This window comes from Clavelina lepadiformis, chromosome 3 (genome assembly GCF_947623445.1).
Source record: "Clavelina lepadiformis chromosome 3, kaClaLepa1.1, whole genome shotgun sequence".
Lineage (NCBI taxonomy): Eukaryota > Metazoa > Chordata > Ascidiacea > Aplousobranchia > Clavelinidae > Clavelina > Clavelina lepadiformis.
In genome coordinates, this window is record NC_135242.1 from 6,484,609 (window position 1) to 6,500,241 (window position 15,633).

At 35.5% G+C, this 15,633-nt stretch overlaps 2 protein-coding genes across 2 annotated transcripts; one reads left to right on the top strand and one right to left on the bottom strand.

Annotated features, from left to right (window-relative positions):
* The first annotated feature begins 25 nt into the window (after window positions 1-25).
* On the top strand, window positions 26-6,483 carry LOC143449451 (protein LTV1 homolog). Its single transcript, XM_076949661.1, has 11 exons — window positions 26-175; window positions 1,662-1,726; window positions 1,814-1,910; window positions 1,987-2,128; window positions 2,197-2,645; window positions 2,971-3,098; window positions 3,176-3,351; window positions 5,924-5,976; window positions 6,046-6,111; window positions 6,188-6,304; window positions 6,365-6,483. Exons 1-11 carry the CDS (start codon window positions 173-175, stop codon window positions 6,476-6,478), a joined length of 1,410 nt encoding a protein of 469 aa, XP_076805776.1. The 5' UTR covers window positions 26-172; the 3' UTR covers window positions 6,479-6,483.
* LOC143449450 (uncharacterized) lies at window positions 6,298-10,886 on the bottom strand. Its single transcript, XM_076949660.1, has 11 exons — window positions 9,568-10,886; window positions 9,161-9,368; window positions 8,870-8,955; window positions 8,629-8,684; window positions 8,433-8,472; window positions 8,155-8,356; window positions 7,730-8,079; window positions 7,050-7,175; window positions 6,877-6,969; window positions 6,754-6,807; window positions 6,298-6,687 (listed from the first exon to the last, which is right to left on the bottom strand). The coding sequence occupies exons 1-11, from the start codon at window positions 9,751-9,753 to the stop codon at window positions 6,589-6,591; spliced, it is 1,500 nt and encodes a 499-aa protein (XP_076805775.1). The 5' UTR covers window positions 9,754-10,886; the 3' UTR covers window positions 6,298-6,588.
* Window positions 10,887-15,633: the final 4,747 nt, after the last annotated feature.

The window sequence follows — 15,633 nt, forward strand, 5'->3', positions numbered from 1 at the left end:
TTCTATAAAACACTTGTGTTCTATAGGATATCTATGGGAGCAAACGAATAACTAAAAGCAAAGATTGTTGAAGGCACGTTGACATAAGACCGGACAAGTCTGCCAGCTATAGTTGAACTGTTTCATGAATGATTAAAATAAAGAAAGACAACCATAAATCTAGCCATTAAAGATGGTAAGTTTTGATTTTTTTTCTTATTTAGCATTCATGTAGGCCTAGGGTAGACTATACGGTTCGTCGGTCGGTTTGCGGTCATTTATCATTTTGAACCCCTTTGTCTTCAAGCGCCAATAAAAACCATTTGAATGGGTCAAAATGAAAATTTTTTTCACTGATTTGTTGCAAATTTATTCAACATTGCGCCGGTATATTTTTATGCATTTAACTTTGCACTTACATGCAACCGTCTATCTCTGCCTTTTGCGGTCTGGCTAAACCTCATATGCGACTAAAGTCTCCAACAGTTTACAGACAGTTTTTTTATGTCAGCAACCGTGTAAATCCATAGATGTACTATAAAGAATGTAGAGTGTAATATAAAAATATAGACATAATATATGTTTGTATCATATTGATGAGTAAATTTGATAAATTGGCAAAGATCATAGCAAAAAAATTTATATAGGGTAGACTAGCCAGTCGGAAAAAAATTTCGACCAAAACTTGCAGGAAAAAAGTTTTACAGATCGCACAACAAACACTTCTGCATGATTACTTGATTAGAAGCGTAATTTCATTCTCTATAACACTTTAAAACGACCAACAAACAAACAAAAACAAGCAATAGATGTTGCCAGGCTTTTGACGCTGTTTGAACCAAGTATCTGAAGAGATTGAAATTGGAACAGATGGAGTTGGCCTTGACATTGGACTTGCATGCTATCAGCTAACAACCCCCCAAAAAGATGTGTCTAGTTCTAACTCACTCCCAATGTTCTAGTCGCAATAATTAAAACACAGCAAAAAATTGTTCTTTCGTTGTCAAGTTTCTTTTCCTTTAATAAAAGTGATCAGTTATACAGATATATGAACTAGTAAAGTATGAACATATATGAGCATATCTCCTGGCATAAAACGTCATTGTGCCAAAATGCGTAGATTGTCTCATTGTTGTATGTTGGAACCATCTTTGTATGTGCCACAGTTTCTGTGCATGAAACTGGTCCACAGCATAGAAAAAGTTGGGGATCACTGGTCTTTAACCTCAGTACTTGAAACCATTTGTAGATAATATAATAAATATATTATATTATATAATATATTATATAATATATTATAAATAATATATTTGTAAATAATAATAATAATAAATAAAGGTGTTTTGGGCGACCGAAACAGTCCCCCAAATTTCTCCAGCGGTTTCCCAAAATTTGGACTTGCAACTACTGTGGTACTTGTGGTATTTAAATGAAACACTTGCGGTCTCTTAAAACTACTTAGCGGTCACCCAAACCAAACCTTAAAAAAAAACCTGCCCATGGGAATAATTTGTGGTCAAAATAAGTTTTTTTCAATTTAGGATGGGTTTAAATTTGGCAAGGGTGCTCTTCAAAGAGAACCAATCTACTCATTTCATATATATTATTGAGTTTTTACATGCAAACTGAAATGGTATGATTCAACTGTCAAATCTGTTACTTGTCAATATGTTTTTTCATAGCCACATCGCCCTAAAAGACAGTTCATAGACAAAAAGAAATCAGTCACGTTTCAACTGGTACACAGGTAAAGAACTGGCAACAGATAAACTGATTTCACAACAGGTTATCCATGATAAGCTGCATTTTATCCCATCATACATTGGTGTTTTAGGAGTCAAAAAGATCCATTAGCTGCCGATGAAGATGCACCACAAAGAGTTTTGTTTCCAGTGGATGAAAAACATAGAGTTTCACATGACATTTCGGAGGTAGTATTATGCTGATATTTCCGTCTCTTTTGGATCTGGACAGTTGTTTAATGGCAGTTTGGGTTTTTGTTTACAGACTGCAGAAGAAAATGAATCGCGGGTGAGCATGCTTAAAACATTTGGTATTCACTATGAAGATGATTATGACTACCTGCAACATCTCAAGCAGCCATCGAAAGGAGATCGAGCTATTTTGGTACCAAAAGAGAGTATGAGAGGTAGTTTCAACGTTATTGCATTTTACAAAAGCGTATGATGGTGCAACCGTATTTTTTTGACTTTGCAGCTCAAATTGAGATAACTGCTGATGAGGAAAGTGGGATAGCTGAAGTTATTATGGAGGATCAGCCTGTTTTGCGGTTACCATCGGAGGTTTTTGGATCAAAAGTAGAAGAAGAAGTTGGGATGCTTCATCGAGCTATACCACCCGTTGGACCACAGCCAACGTGGGATCCTGACATTGTGGAAGGACTGGACGAAGATTTTGATTACGATAATCCAGATAATTTGCTGGAGGATGACTTTATGGCACAAGCGTGTGTACCTGAAGATTATGAGAATGACAACGAAGATGGTGATGGATATGAAGATTATGATTCAGATATGAATGGATCTTATTTTTCGGATGAAGATGATTTTGAAGAAACACGCTCGCGATTTACATCTTACTCCATGACTTCGTCTGTTATAAGACGTAACGAGCAATTAACACTTTTGGATGACAAATTTGAAAAGGTAATCATGATAGGCATAGTGTAAGTTCGTTAACTCAACACCGTGTAGTGACATTGAATTTTGCTAAACTCAAATTAACGTACCTAGAACTGATTCCAGCAAGGACATATGCTGGAACAAATTCAAAACTGTGTGAATAATAGCTTAGCGTTGTGATTTAGTTCCACTATATAAATATAATATATATAAGATACCGAATACATACAAGTATGACTTCGATTCGATCAATTGATTACAGTACATCTATACACCCAACTTTACATTTTATAACTCTAGCCTTTTAAGGCTCTTAGCCTTTTTTGTACAGTTATTTTTTTCTCCACAGTTTTATGATACATACCATGACACAAAGATAGGAGATCTATGTCAAGAAGAAATTGAAGGCGTGATGCCTGTGGAAAACGTTGATGACATGAAAGGTCTTAGAATGTTGCTTGGCATCAAGGAAGAAAGGTTTTTCATTTTTTCATTACAAGAAATCTGCTATATTTGACAAGTGGTATTGTTTCACGAACATCTTTTCTGTTTAGTGAAGCTGAACTGGACGACACCCCTACAGATACACCGATTAGGAAAAAGAAAGAAGTGCTGTTTGCAGATGCTGTGATCAGCAGCGACAGTGGTGAAATGTCAGACGATGAGGAGGTCATGGTTCCAATACAAAAGGATGTATATCAGGAAAAATGGGATTGTGAATCAATTCTTAGTAAGACTTGTGATTTGTCTCATGTACAAGGTGTAAGTTATAGGATGTTTCATTTTTTCACCATTTTGGAATTTAAAAAAGCTTGGGGTCTATCTAGGCGGTATTTTGGGCACAATGAAAGAATCTGAACTTTTTTTTAATTTATGACGTCATTTTGAGGTTGAACCCTGTTGTTGAAGTTTCAATAGGGGTGCATTTTTCTGAATTGGCGGTACCTTGGTAAACGATAGAGCTAGAGCTATGATCAAGGTCTCAAAAGATGCAGAACAGCTGGTTTCCTATAACTACTCAATATATTTTCACTGTATTTTTTCTCTAGAAAAAAAGTTATTTTAGAAAAACCAAAATTTTGACATATTTTGCCTACAAGTCAACATGTCAGATTAACTATTAATTATTTAAGTAAATTACTGATGGAAATATTTCAAAATAAAAGAATAAAAACATTTGTGATGCAACAACAATTTTAACTAGTATAAAAAAACAATGCGATTATTTTAAAAGTAATTTAAAAGTTTAATAATACTTAGTATACTGGGACGCTCAAGTGGTAGCCATACTAGTCAACTTGGTGGTTAGTGCTTTTGTCTTACAGTTGGTTTGAGGATGGCACTCACCAGATCAGCTTTATCCAATGCTTTTATTAAATATTAAAAGCTTGCTGGCAATGTTTTGCCTACCAACATGGATGTTTTGAATCACTATTATTTTGAAAGTAAGCGCTTAAGTGAAACAAATCGAAAGTTCATCCGGAAAGCACCAGCTTTCAATGATGTTAAAAAGAAAATTGTCCAAGATGTTGCTGATCTTTGGATGAAAGCAAGCTTCTCAACAGTAAGCTTGATAAGGATTGTTACCAAGCTAAAACAACTGATTAAGAAGTTTAATCTTACACGAAAAAAGAGCAAAAAAGATAAAAAAATGTTATATTTTTAAAGAAGATTAGTTAACAAATTTATTTGACATTTGTAAGTGCAAGTGTAGTATTGAGGAAGATCCATCACTGAAAAATAAAAATCTTGCTTGCAGTTGTGTTTTTGAAGACCAGATACCTTCAGAAGAGATTGATTTCCTCAAAGATCAGCAAACCACAAGAAAATGATCATGTCCTCAGTTACTGGAACATCAGTTACAGGGGAAGTACAAAAAAAAGGAAAAGTGGTAGACAACAGTTTCCGCAGTGACAAATTGTGCTTGTTAGGGTTAGCTTCTCATTTTCTTACATTGTTTCAGTCTATGTACCCTCCTTTGTAATGATACATTTGCATATAAAAGCTTGTGATGGTCCTTTTCTTACTCTTTTTCCACGCAACCTTCTTCTTGCTTATAGAGAAATCCAGCCAGATGGTGCTGATATGGTAATGAAGTATTACTTGGATCATGCGGTACAATGGCCTAACCACGAAAATGTGGCTTTAAGTGTTTATTCTGAGGTGCCACCATATCCAATCGAGGCTGTTAAATTATCCACTTTCATGCTGCTATCCATCGATGTACATAACTTGTTTGTATGAATGTAATGCTGGTTTAAAGCAATTTTTCACATTGAACAGCAAACAAGCACCTTGCATTGCTTCAAATGACGTTGATCCAGAATTTTAGAAAGCCATTGAAAACAATAATAGGTACAATGAAAGGAAAATTGGATAGTTGAAATATATTCTGCCGGACAAAATTCGTCAAAACAAATCTACTCTCAGGCGTACTGATTTTCGTTTGCAAGCATACCTGTGCAATAGGGATAACAATTAGGACAGTGGTTTTTTGTGTCAACATGAACTGTTGTTTGTGTCGGTTGTTAGTTTAAAGAATAAGAATAAATTTGAATAATAAATACCGTTTGTTAATTGGATTACAGGACTGTTCTTACACAGTAGAGTAACGCATAAGTTAAAATCAAAGTCGTAGTTAACACAATTGTTTATTCAATCCTTCCCGAAATACCGATATAACAGTTTTTTACACGAACTGCGGTAATTTTAAGTTTATTTTAGATGTATTTTTGTATAGCTTACCTATAAAACCTTTTGCTTTTCATGACGAAGGCCAAGGTAAAAATTTACAATCATCACCAAGGAAAATAAAGGTCCAATTGGGAACTATATGGTGATTTGCATACAAAATTTGTCAAAATTTTGATTTTTCTCAAATAACTTTTTTTCTAGAGCAAAAATACAGTTAAAATGTATTGAGTAGTTATAGGAAACCAGCTATTCTGCATCTTTTGACACCTTGATCATAGCTCTAGCTCAATCGGTTACCAAGATATCGCCAATTCATAAAAATGCACCCCCACCGAAACTTCAGCAAGGGGGTGCAACCTCAAAATGACGTCATAAATCAAAAAAAAGTTCAGATTCTTTCATTGTGCCCAAAATACCGCCTAGGGAGACCCCAAGCTTTTTTAATTTCCAAAATGGTGAAAAAATGAAACATCCTAATAAGTATAATACTTACAATTGCTGCACTATGTGGTATTGTAATGGAAGTCGTTTAACTGTATGCTTTAATGACCCAAAATTGTAGGATAAATCTGTATTTGATTAAATTAATTATGTGTACTTCGTTGCAGGTACATATTCCAATATATACAATCACCCGAAGCTAATACAAGACCCTCCAAAGGTACCAATTCTGGTCTGTTTTGTTAACTGTGCAAGACTCAGTTTAATAAATCCACCTACTTTTGTACAGAAGGTAAAGGTCTCAGAATATACTGGAATACCCCTTAACGCTGCACCACGACTGACCAAGAAGCAGGTGAGTCACGATATCTGATTGCAAAAACATCTGAAAACAACTTACACAATAAAAATTGCCATTTTCTTGACAATAGCTACAGCAGCTTGACAGCGCAGATGCCCCAGCCCAAAAAACACTTCCTGCTCGTAGAAAAGATGAGACGAAGGAGGAAAAAGCTTTCAGAAAGCAAGCAATAAAAGCGACTCGAAGGGTAAGTTCGTTTATTATATTTTTGACACATCAAATATCTTATGTGCAAAAACTGTTTCAGGAGCGTCGACAAGAGAAAAAGGCAACTAAGAAAGCTTTCACACAAGAAAAGACCCGTCAAAATAAACAATTATTAAATGTTCAAAAGAATTTAAGTGGAATAAAAATATCTTGATCATATAGCTGGGTCTGTCATATCAAGTGAGAAATATTTCAAATAGCATCATTTCAGAAAAACCCAGGAAGCTGGTTTTTAGCCATTGTCCATAATTTGGTCAGCAATAACTAAGAGTCTTTGTGATCACCAGGAATGATATCATTGTGTAGGTTGATTAAATCATGGTCCATAGTTTGTTGCAGGGCGAGAGCAGCAGCCGTTGCTTCCTGTAATGTTTATGTATTTTTTGTGGTTTTTGTATAAGAGCAGTTACGTTAGTTGCATTTTTTTACCTCATGTGGTGATATTACAATGTCACTGGCAACATCTGTTGGTGTTAAGTTTCCCTAAATACAAAAACTCTTATTGAAACCAAGTAAAACTGATTCGAAAACAGTGCATACCAAGTTTTGTACCTGTTTCAGAGTCTGATTAACAACTAGTTTTCCATCGTTTATAACGACCTCTATCTCATGTCCTTGCGATACAAGATGAGCCAGCTCATCTACCTATTCAAGTCCAACAATTTACTTTTAATTATTTGGGGAATGTAAAATTTTCAATCAAAAACGGTAGACTTTAACTGCACCTTCAAAATGGTTTCTTCAGAATCTGCAACAGGTTGCGCACACAACGTAACAGCATCATCTTCTGAAGGGTCACTGTCAGCAAGGAACAACTTCATATTTGATTCAATCTTCGCTTTGTTCTTATTCTTAAATCAAATTGCAATGACGAAATATTTATAATTATAAATTGAATATACTGTAGAATTCATCTCTATGAGGTTACAAAATATTGTCGTCATAGATGACTTACCATAACTCATTTCAAACTGTTTTTTGATTTAATAAAGAAGTGTATTGTGTTATCCAGTCAGGCTTGTCAGTGTAATAAAAAAAACTTTGCATTGGTGAAACTCAAGCATGAAAATACCGTACATAAAGAAAATTTTGTTGCAATAATCTGGTGGGAAATGTAATTAGTGCATTACTGCTTGCAACGTAATAGACAGAATGACCGTTTGTGGCAGACATCATGGCCTATAGTGGGTTATAAACGAACAAAGTACGTCTGGAGACAACACAAGGGTGACATTATAGGCAAACTTAAATGTACACAAATGACAGAAATTCCAAAACAAATGAAATGAGACTTTACAGGGGTGATTAGGCGAATTGACGTTATAAATCAAGCCTTTATAGAAACAAATTTCATCATATTTAAAAATCAGTCCGACAAACATAGAATTTCTGTTGCACGAGTTACCTGGCCCAGATGTTTTTGATGATTTTTAAGGTGAACATTGTAGTTTCCACGATGATTAAAATATCTTCCACAAAACCTACATGGTCCGAATAAATCTCCAGTATGTTCCCGGACATGGCGCTTTAGATCACATCGATACGAAAAAGACTTTCCACATTGCTGGCAGGCAAATGGTCTTTCACGAGTATGAGTTCTCATGTGTTCAGTCACTTGTGATTTAGTTGAAAACATTCTACCACAAACTAGGCATTCCTTTTTCTTTATACCGGCATGCCAAAGTTTATGTTTGCTTAAGCTTGAGGGGTCAGAATACTCACGATTACACAAACTGCACTTGTATGGTTTTTCACCTGAAAAGATAAAACACTATTTGAAAAAAATGTCAACAATAATTTCTAACAATCTAAATAACGTATACAATCTACCTGTGTGTTTTCTTTCATGTATTTTTAGATTGTAAACATTTGCAAATGAATTGCCACAGATATCACATGAAACAGGTTTCTCTCCAGTATGGGTTCGCATATGTGCCTCGAGTCGCACTTGGGTCATTACTTTCTGGCAGACGGGACAAGACACTCGGACTGCTGCTTTTCGACCACGTCTACTGCCACCACTGTCAACTTCCTAAGCATCGCAGTTCATCGTTTCATGCGTGTTTCTGTTTTATGTGTAAATTGCAGCTTCATCAGTGCAAACTCACCTTTGGCTTTGGAGGGATTTGGGTCAAAAGTGCCATTGTCCTATTAGAATATACATGTCATGCTCAAAGGTTGTGATGGGTATTTTTTGATTTTGCTATTTACAAAACAGTACAATAGATCCCTTACGTTTATTTTAGTAGTATAGTTTTTGTTCAATTATATGAATTACCACAAATATAATTGTAGCGAACACACCTTTCTTCTTCGTTAAGTGATGGAGGATATTCTTCTTCAGTTACTTCAATTTTTATCTAAAACAATCAATTTTTACTTCTGAAAAAGGACAACTGTACAAGCACATTTCATAATGATGACAATAAGTTATTAATTGCTTTGCATAATGCAAATATATTTACAATTTGCAGTACACAAACCTACTACAACAAGTGCTTGGTATTCCTTTTAAAAAAATTAATCAAAAATTTAGTTAAATTACTTGAGCTTGATCTTCAACAACTCCTTTGCCAGAAGGCGTGAGTAAATTTCTTTTACCGGAACTGTCATCTGCATCGGAACTTGGAACTGGAGAACATAATACAAGTAAAATTCTGTGTCTGACCATACACACCACGAAAAAGTATAATTTTGAAGAAAATCGTAGCAAAATATCAGCAAAAAATACATATACCAATGATTTTCTAAAAATGAAAGACATATCTACGAACTAATTTCATTCAAGTGAATCAAACCTTTATCCTAAAATGTTATTGAAGGTCTAAAATTTCACCTTGTAGGTTTCCATTTATACTAGCATTCATTTCTTTGAATCGATTGCAAAGATCAACCACACAAGCAACTTGCAAAAATGCAGACGTTGCACAAACTTGGTCAACATTGTCTAGATTAATATCGAGCTTGGATGTGTATAAGAATTCCAATAAGACTGCAAAGTATGAAGATTCAACACCATCGAGGTTAATGTTTGGGATACCTTCCTGCACAAAATTATGAAACCTTTAAAAAGAATCTCTGAACTAGTATCTAAAATATACCACATATATATCTATTTTATCAGAACACACACTTTTCTATCAAATAAAGATACATTTTAACCTGCTAACCAAACATTTGCTACAAAACAAAACTTTAGAAAAAAAATTGGTAATTAAAAAAAAAAGTTTTTGTGATACTTACTAGACTAAGAGATGAGTCTTCCAAAACTGATTTGAACACTGGGCTATGGGCAGCCAGCAAAGCTCGATGAGCCGAGAACTTTTCACCAGCCACTATAATTGTAACATCAGTAAACAATTTTTCCTGCCTTTGTCTATTTAACTGCTCTAGCGTTCTAACTGGATGTACTAACGACTGCATAGCCATCTATATCATCAGTAAAACATGACCACAACCATTGTTAAATTGACAACTTAAAATAATATGAGTAAATTTTATATACTATGGTTTAGTGTATAATAAACCGTATAAATTGGCCATAATGACTGAACTCACAAACAGTTAATACCAAACTGGTTAATACAGTATATATATAGAAAAAATTATATAATCAAAATAACATTAAAATATAACATAGTATTTAAAAACATTGTAATGTTTTAAAAATCTGAAGCAGAATCCCATAATGTCACATTGTAACGCCAAAACTTTTGCCTCTGCTTGCACAATTTCCTGCCAAAAACTGACATATTTCCAACTTCGCTTTATGTCCGGTTGGTTTGTATTTTCCAGGCAATTTTTGTTTGAAAGGTCAGGTTTAAGGAATGCATCCGTGTATAATAACACACCTCTAAGGTATTTTAAGCTTTTATAAGGGTCGTTAACTGGCACACGGGAATTAATGTGAGCAATTTAGAGAGTCTACAAACAAGCACTTCAGGAATGTCTCAGAAACTACTATCATATGGATCTATAGCTGTGTGGAATTTTCGTTGTGAAGCCAGCTACAATATAGCTCTTAGGCTAGTTCATTTGGCAAAAGTAGGTAAAATTCTGACCAATGTCAAGCTGAAATATCTGAGTTTAAACTTGCTACTAAAGCCTAATGACAAGCCAAGTGTGCAGTTTTAGAAATTTTCTCTTTTGAACAAATTGTTGTATCTGCATACAGTACTAAAACCACTGGAAGCAACACTTAGAATTCAGAAAACTAACAGACATGGTGCTAATGGCTAAATTGGCTTATGCTTTGAAGATCAAGTGCATAATTATAACGGTAATGCTCACGATATTAATGAAAACCTAAAGAAAACTTCTGGCTCCACTACCACCAAGAAAATGAAGTCATCATATACATTATTACTAGAATGCAGAGTATTTCAAGAGCACGCGAGATTTTTTTCTAAAATGGCATTCCACACCAGGACAAACCGATACCTCTAAAAAATGATGGGAATTGTTTCCCGATTTCTATTGTATAGAGTAGCACCTTGCCTGCACAAACGCCGGGTAGCCTTGGGCCACGAGTTGCAGTGCACACCAACTGCTTCCTTGGACATCAGAGATATTGGCAAAAACTACCATACTCTGCAGTGTGGCATTATTAGGAATGAAATAAAAAAATAGATTGATAGGTTAAAGACTAACAGGTGTTTTATTCCATGAAAATTTGGTTGCCACTATCCCAATGATTTATACCTTACATTTGATACGGAAAAAGTGTTTTAACCAACCAGTCTTTATTGCATTCATCCAGTGACTAGCATCCTCTTACAAGCAGCATGCCATGTTGACCCTGGGCGGATATATATAGGCCTATACATAAGCTTGTTAACAACTGGTCCGTGGAGGTCATTAAAATTACAAGAATCGGTTCGTACGAACCGGCTGAATCCCACCACTGCATTCATCTATCTGACAAAAGTCTCTGAGCTATATATGAGCTTACTCAGCAAAAGATTCATAACAATAATGGGATGGGATGCTGATATGAAACGGGACATAAATTGGCACGCCCACATTTATAAGCTTTTAAAAATGAATGCATCCTTCCATGACAGACTATACAAGATACCGTCGAACATAACGACTCTTTGTAAAAACTTCACAATTATGTAGGCTACACATCATAAGCGATCAATAATTGGATAAGGTTAATAAATTCGAAAGCTGACAACAATAGGACAATTCAAGTAATGTGACAATGATTTAGACTTAGCATTAAGTTTGACTTAAGATTTTAACAAAGTTATGAATGATAAACGTTTTTCCATTTTACAGTGACCACAATACACAACAGTAACTTAGCCCTAGATCACTGGCTATCTTACCCCTAAATGAATCTGAGGATATAAAACTTAAATCAAGGTGTACTTCTATTGCAAAGTTTGCTTTCAGTGTGTTGATGCACCAATAAATATTATGCCAAAATTTGAGCCCCGCCTGCATGGAAAGCAACACTTACAGGCTTATAAATTTTAATAGGCCTATATCATTAGCATAAAAAACAAAACAGCAGATGAACCATGGTTCAACGGCAAAAAGTTGGTGCAAAAGTCAACTTTCTCATTATTTTAGATTTCTCTGGTGCGTCATACCAAAGTTTGTGTTTAAATGTCAACCATGTTTAAATCTCTTTGGTCATACCAACTCTCCAATACAAACCGCTATACAGCTATATTATGGTAAGTGCTTTAATGCAAGCGTTGCAGCCATTCTGGGTTTCCCACGCTCTTTATCGCCACCACTTCTGTTGCGGCGTAACCTGGGGACTGGTGCATGGTAGGATTAGGACAGGCTACATGTTGTAGAAATCTAGGTGGTTGTGGTCAGATGTGCTAAAAACGGGAAAAGTTATTATAATATGGTCATCATCATAGTTAAAAACGTATTGGGAAAGCTTACCTCTGAACATAGCCTGTAACTAAAACAACCATAAAAGCAGACTCATCTACCGTGCTGTAGTCTGTAACTGGGACGTCATGCTTAATGACGGAAGATTGTTCTTTTATTTTGTAAAACGGTTTATTTTGTACAGATTATTTCATGTTTCGTGTTTGCTTTTCTATCTGCTGGTTTAATCTTTATCTGACTCACTAACTGCTAGCATGCGTGTTTTTGTGCCAAATTGTCATTGAAGTGAACCTGTCATGGAATCAGATCGTCATTAAAGACATTTGCTGTGCATTGGCATGACTGTCAACAAGAGTGCCGGTAACAACAGTAAGCAAAGTTATATTGGTACCTATTTTAGTACCGATAACAGGTTTATATTTTAATCTAACCACAATCGGTACCTATAAGGGCCAAGACGTTTTGGTGATTGGTATTTTTTTGAAGAAACTAATTTATTATTTATTTAAACAGCTTTTGAGACAATACTTTTGTTGTGTAAGTGAATTATCGGTCTTCTTGGTGACAATAGTAAAGAGTAATGCAATGCCAGAAAGTGAAGAGTTTTGGAATAAAAAAATTTGAACGGAAAATTGCTAGTTTATCATTTAAGAAAGACGTGGGAAAGTTGAAAACTTATGATGCTTGTGAGCGCAAAACAGTGATGGATTAAGAAGTTATGACACAACAACAGCTGACGGTGATGAGCATCGTGTTTAGTCGAGTAACGAAAGGTCAAGATGAATAAATGAAGTGACGGCAAGACTAATAAATATTACAATAACACATATTAAGCTTTACTTTATCACTTCACAAAGGAAAAGAAGACACCCAAAAATGTTCCAACTATAGAAGCCAAAATTAGATTAAATTAATAATCCTCCCATGCACTGGTCCGCAGGTTGCGCCGCAACAAAAGTGGTGGCGATAAAGAGCGTGGGAAACCCGGAATGGCAGCAGCGCTTACATTAAAGCACTTACCCTACTTTATAAATAATGTCTTTTGGCGCGCATGAACGGCATGTGATGTCATAAGACTTTAACCTAACCACTTATCTCTATAAACCCGTTTTGTTTTTATAGAGACCAATGATTGTAACGTGCAAGTAAGGAAATTTGCGCAATGCAAAAGTAGGCCACTATCAATTTGGTAGTTTAACCCGGTGATTTTGATTATAGTTAATTGATAAAGAATTAAAAATATTTGCAACTATAGCAAAAGGTGTTGTTCCGGTTATGGGCCGTAGGCTATATAGTATATACCAACTGCACACAGCTTTAATAGGCCGCGACCAATCGACCGCACAGCGCTTTTGTGTCTTGCGTTTAAATTTCAAGGATAGCCTGTTTTGGATTTATTCACGCAAGCAAATGCCTGTGTGGCGGCTGTTGGAAACCTCATTGAACAATTTTACTTTAAAATTTCGTTTTCTTTGTTTAATTTAAATTCTTTCATTGATTACTTTTCTTTATAAACGCTTGCATTTTTAACAACATGGCATTTCGATTATTATCATCAGTTCGATTGAGTTTACATTGTTTACAGTAGTTTTGCTAATTGAATTTTATAAGTTTTTGATTTGTTGGCCATCAGACGGCCATATTGGTGGCCCGACAAAGCTCGGTTTTCTGTTTGGACATGGATGAAGGAATGCTTCCTGCTTCGCCGGTATAATTGCAGTCCGACATGGACTTGCCTTCTGCTTTGCCGGTATCGCCGCGGTCCCACATGGACTCGCTTTGTATTCTCCGGACTTCGTTGGCAAGCCTTTATCTACTTGCCGGATTAAACTGTTTTTTTTTTTCTATTTCAGCTTATTTTTGTTTCTTCCCAAGCTTCATCTACGGGGAAGACTGATGTGGCAGCTAGGCCACTTCATTAAACAATTTTGCTTTAAACTTTCATCTTTTTTAATTTTTCGTTGATAACCTTCCTTTATAATCGTTTGCGTTTTTAACCATATGGTACTTTTTACATTTTGATTGAGTTCACATTACTCTGCCAAATATGTTTTTTTATTGTTTTATCCGGTGGTTCCGCTGAGTGCACTTGCAATGCCGAGATGTACTCGCAACCTTCAACCACAAGGAAGTCAGATATAGCCTCCGACCTCCGTCATTACGTGTATCTTCAATTTGCAACTATCGCAGCTAAACCTGCCTTAATCTTAAGGTGGGTTGTTCAAAATAAGTCTGCAAGATATCTAGTGTCTAGCCTCTAGACACGGATATCCAAAGTAACTGCCCGGCACCTGTTTATTATTGGCCCGCGTCCATCATCGAGCTCACACGTAACTTAACTTTCATTCATTAATAATTGTAAGGTGACCTAAGTTACAGTACGTTATTGAGCAGATATTGCGTAGAAATCTGAAAATTAAGTATCCCAAGAACTTTAAAATACCGTATTGTAATTTCTTATGGTCCCACCTGTATAACGAGACCCTGCAGTGCCGGTGCACTGCAGTTAACTGTTAAGTGCTGTTATGTGTTACACCAATGATGGCATAACCAAAGGAACTTTTCGAATGCACGTAAATAAAGCAAAAATCTTCACGGTTATATAATTCTTAATCAAAATTTTCTGAGAACCAAAATATCATCGCATCAATGCTCCCACGAAGAACGTTGAAATATTCCCATCCTTTCTTTGTCCATTTTGCAATGAAATAATTAGATTAATTCTTCTATGGTTTTTTATTTTATATAGCGCTGGGCGGCGTAAACTTTGCTTTTGTGGTACCTGTTACAGTTGTAGGGCAAGCGAGTTGTTTCACTTTTTATTGCTTTGGGTGATATTTTTCTCAGCCTTCTATTTAACATTTTCAATTAGAAAATAAATTTTTCTTTCAATGCCTTTTTCATGGTCTTTTCGATATTTGTTACGCTGTAGGTAAAGCAGCGATCTTCACACAAAGTGAGTGGCCCGGACACAGGTTGACTTTTTAGCACATGGCCCTCAGTGAAAAATGTTTGGACAACCTTGCTCTAGAGTCTAGAGTCTAGACTATAGATTACAAGGATGTTGGGAGTTTGGAAGGTATAATCTTGATATGGTTCTTTTGTTATTACCATCAGCTAACTGGAATATTTATACAAATATGCAAACTATTGTAGACAGCATCGTCAACTAACAATGATAGATTTAAGTTATTAGAACGTTTGACGTAGTCATATAGCTGAAGTTTTAATTTACAGCATTTCTACAACTTCATTTTAATTCTTACAACAAGAGATTTCGTTTGCGCAAAGTATTTCGAATCTCGGAAGAAATAGGAAAAATTTTATCTTTAGCATAAACACGCATTCATTTTTTTGTGCTTGTTGTACTAAATTATAGCGGCGCAAAGACTACTGGACGCACAGTAGTGAAGTAAAATGTGTTTTGCATCAACATCAACAACCTACATTTTT

Bases quoted from the DNA above. Each gene is read 5' to 3' on its own strand.
- LOC143449451 (XM_076949661.1), top strand. The intron at 3,099-3,175 runs GTTTTTCATTTT...TTTTCTGTTTAG, and splicing joins CTTGGCATCAAGGAAGAAAG to TGAAGCTGAACTGGACGACA. The intron at 6,112-6,187 runs GTGAGTCACGAT...TCTTGACAATAG, and splicing joins CACGACTGACCAAGAAGCAG to CTACAGCAGCTTGACAGCGC.
- LOC143449450 (XM_076949660.1), bottom strand. From the start codon at position 9,753: ATGGCTATGCAGTCGTTAGTACATCCAGTTAGAACGCTAGAGCAGTTA. The intron at 9,369-9,567 runs GTAAGTATCACA...AATTTTGTGCAG, and splicing joins AAGACTCATCTCTTAGTCTA to GAAGGTATCCCAAACATTAA. The intron at 6,688-6,753 runs GTAAAAAAATGC...TAAACATTACAG, and splicing joins TTGTAATATCACCACATGAG to GAAGCAACGGCTGCTGCTCT.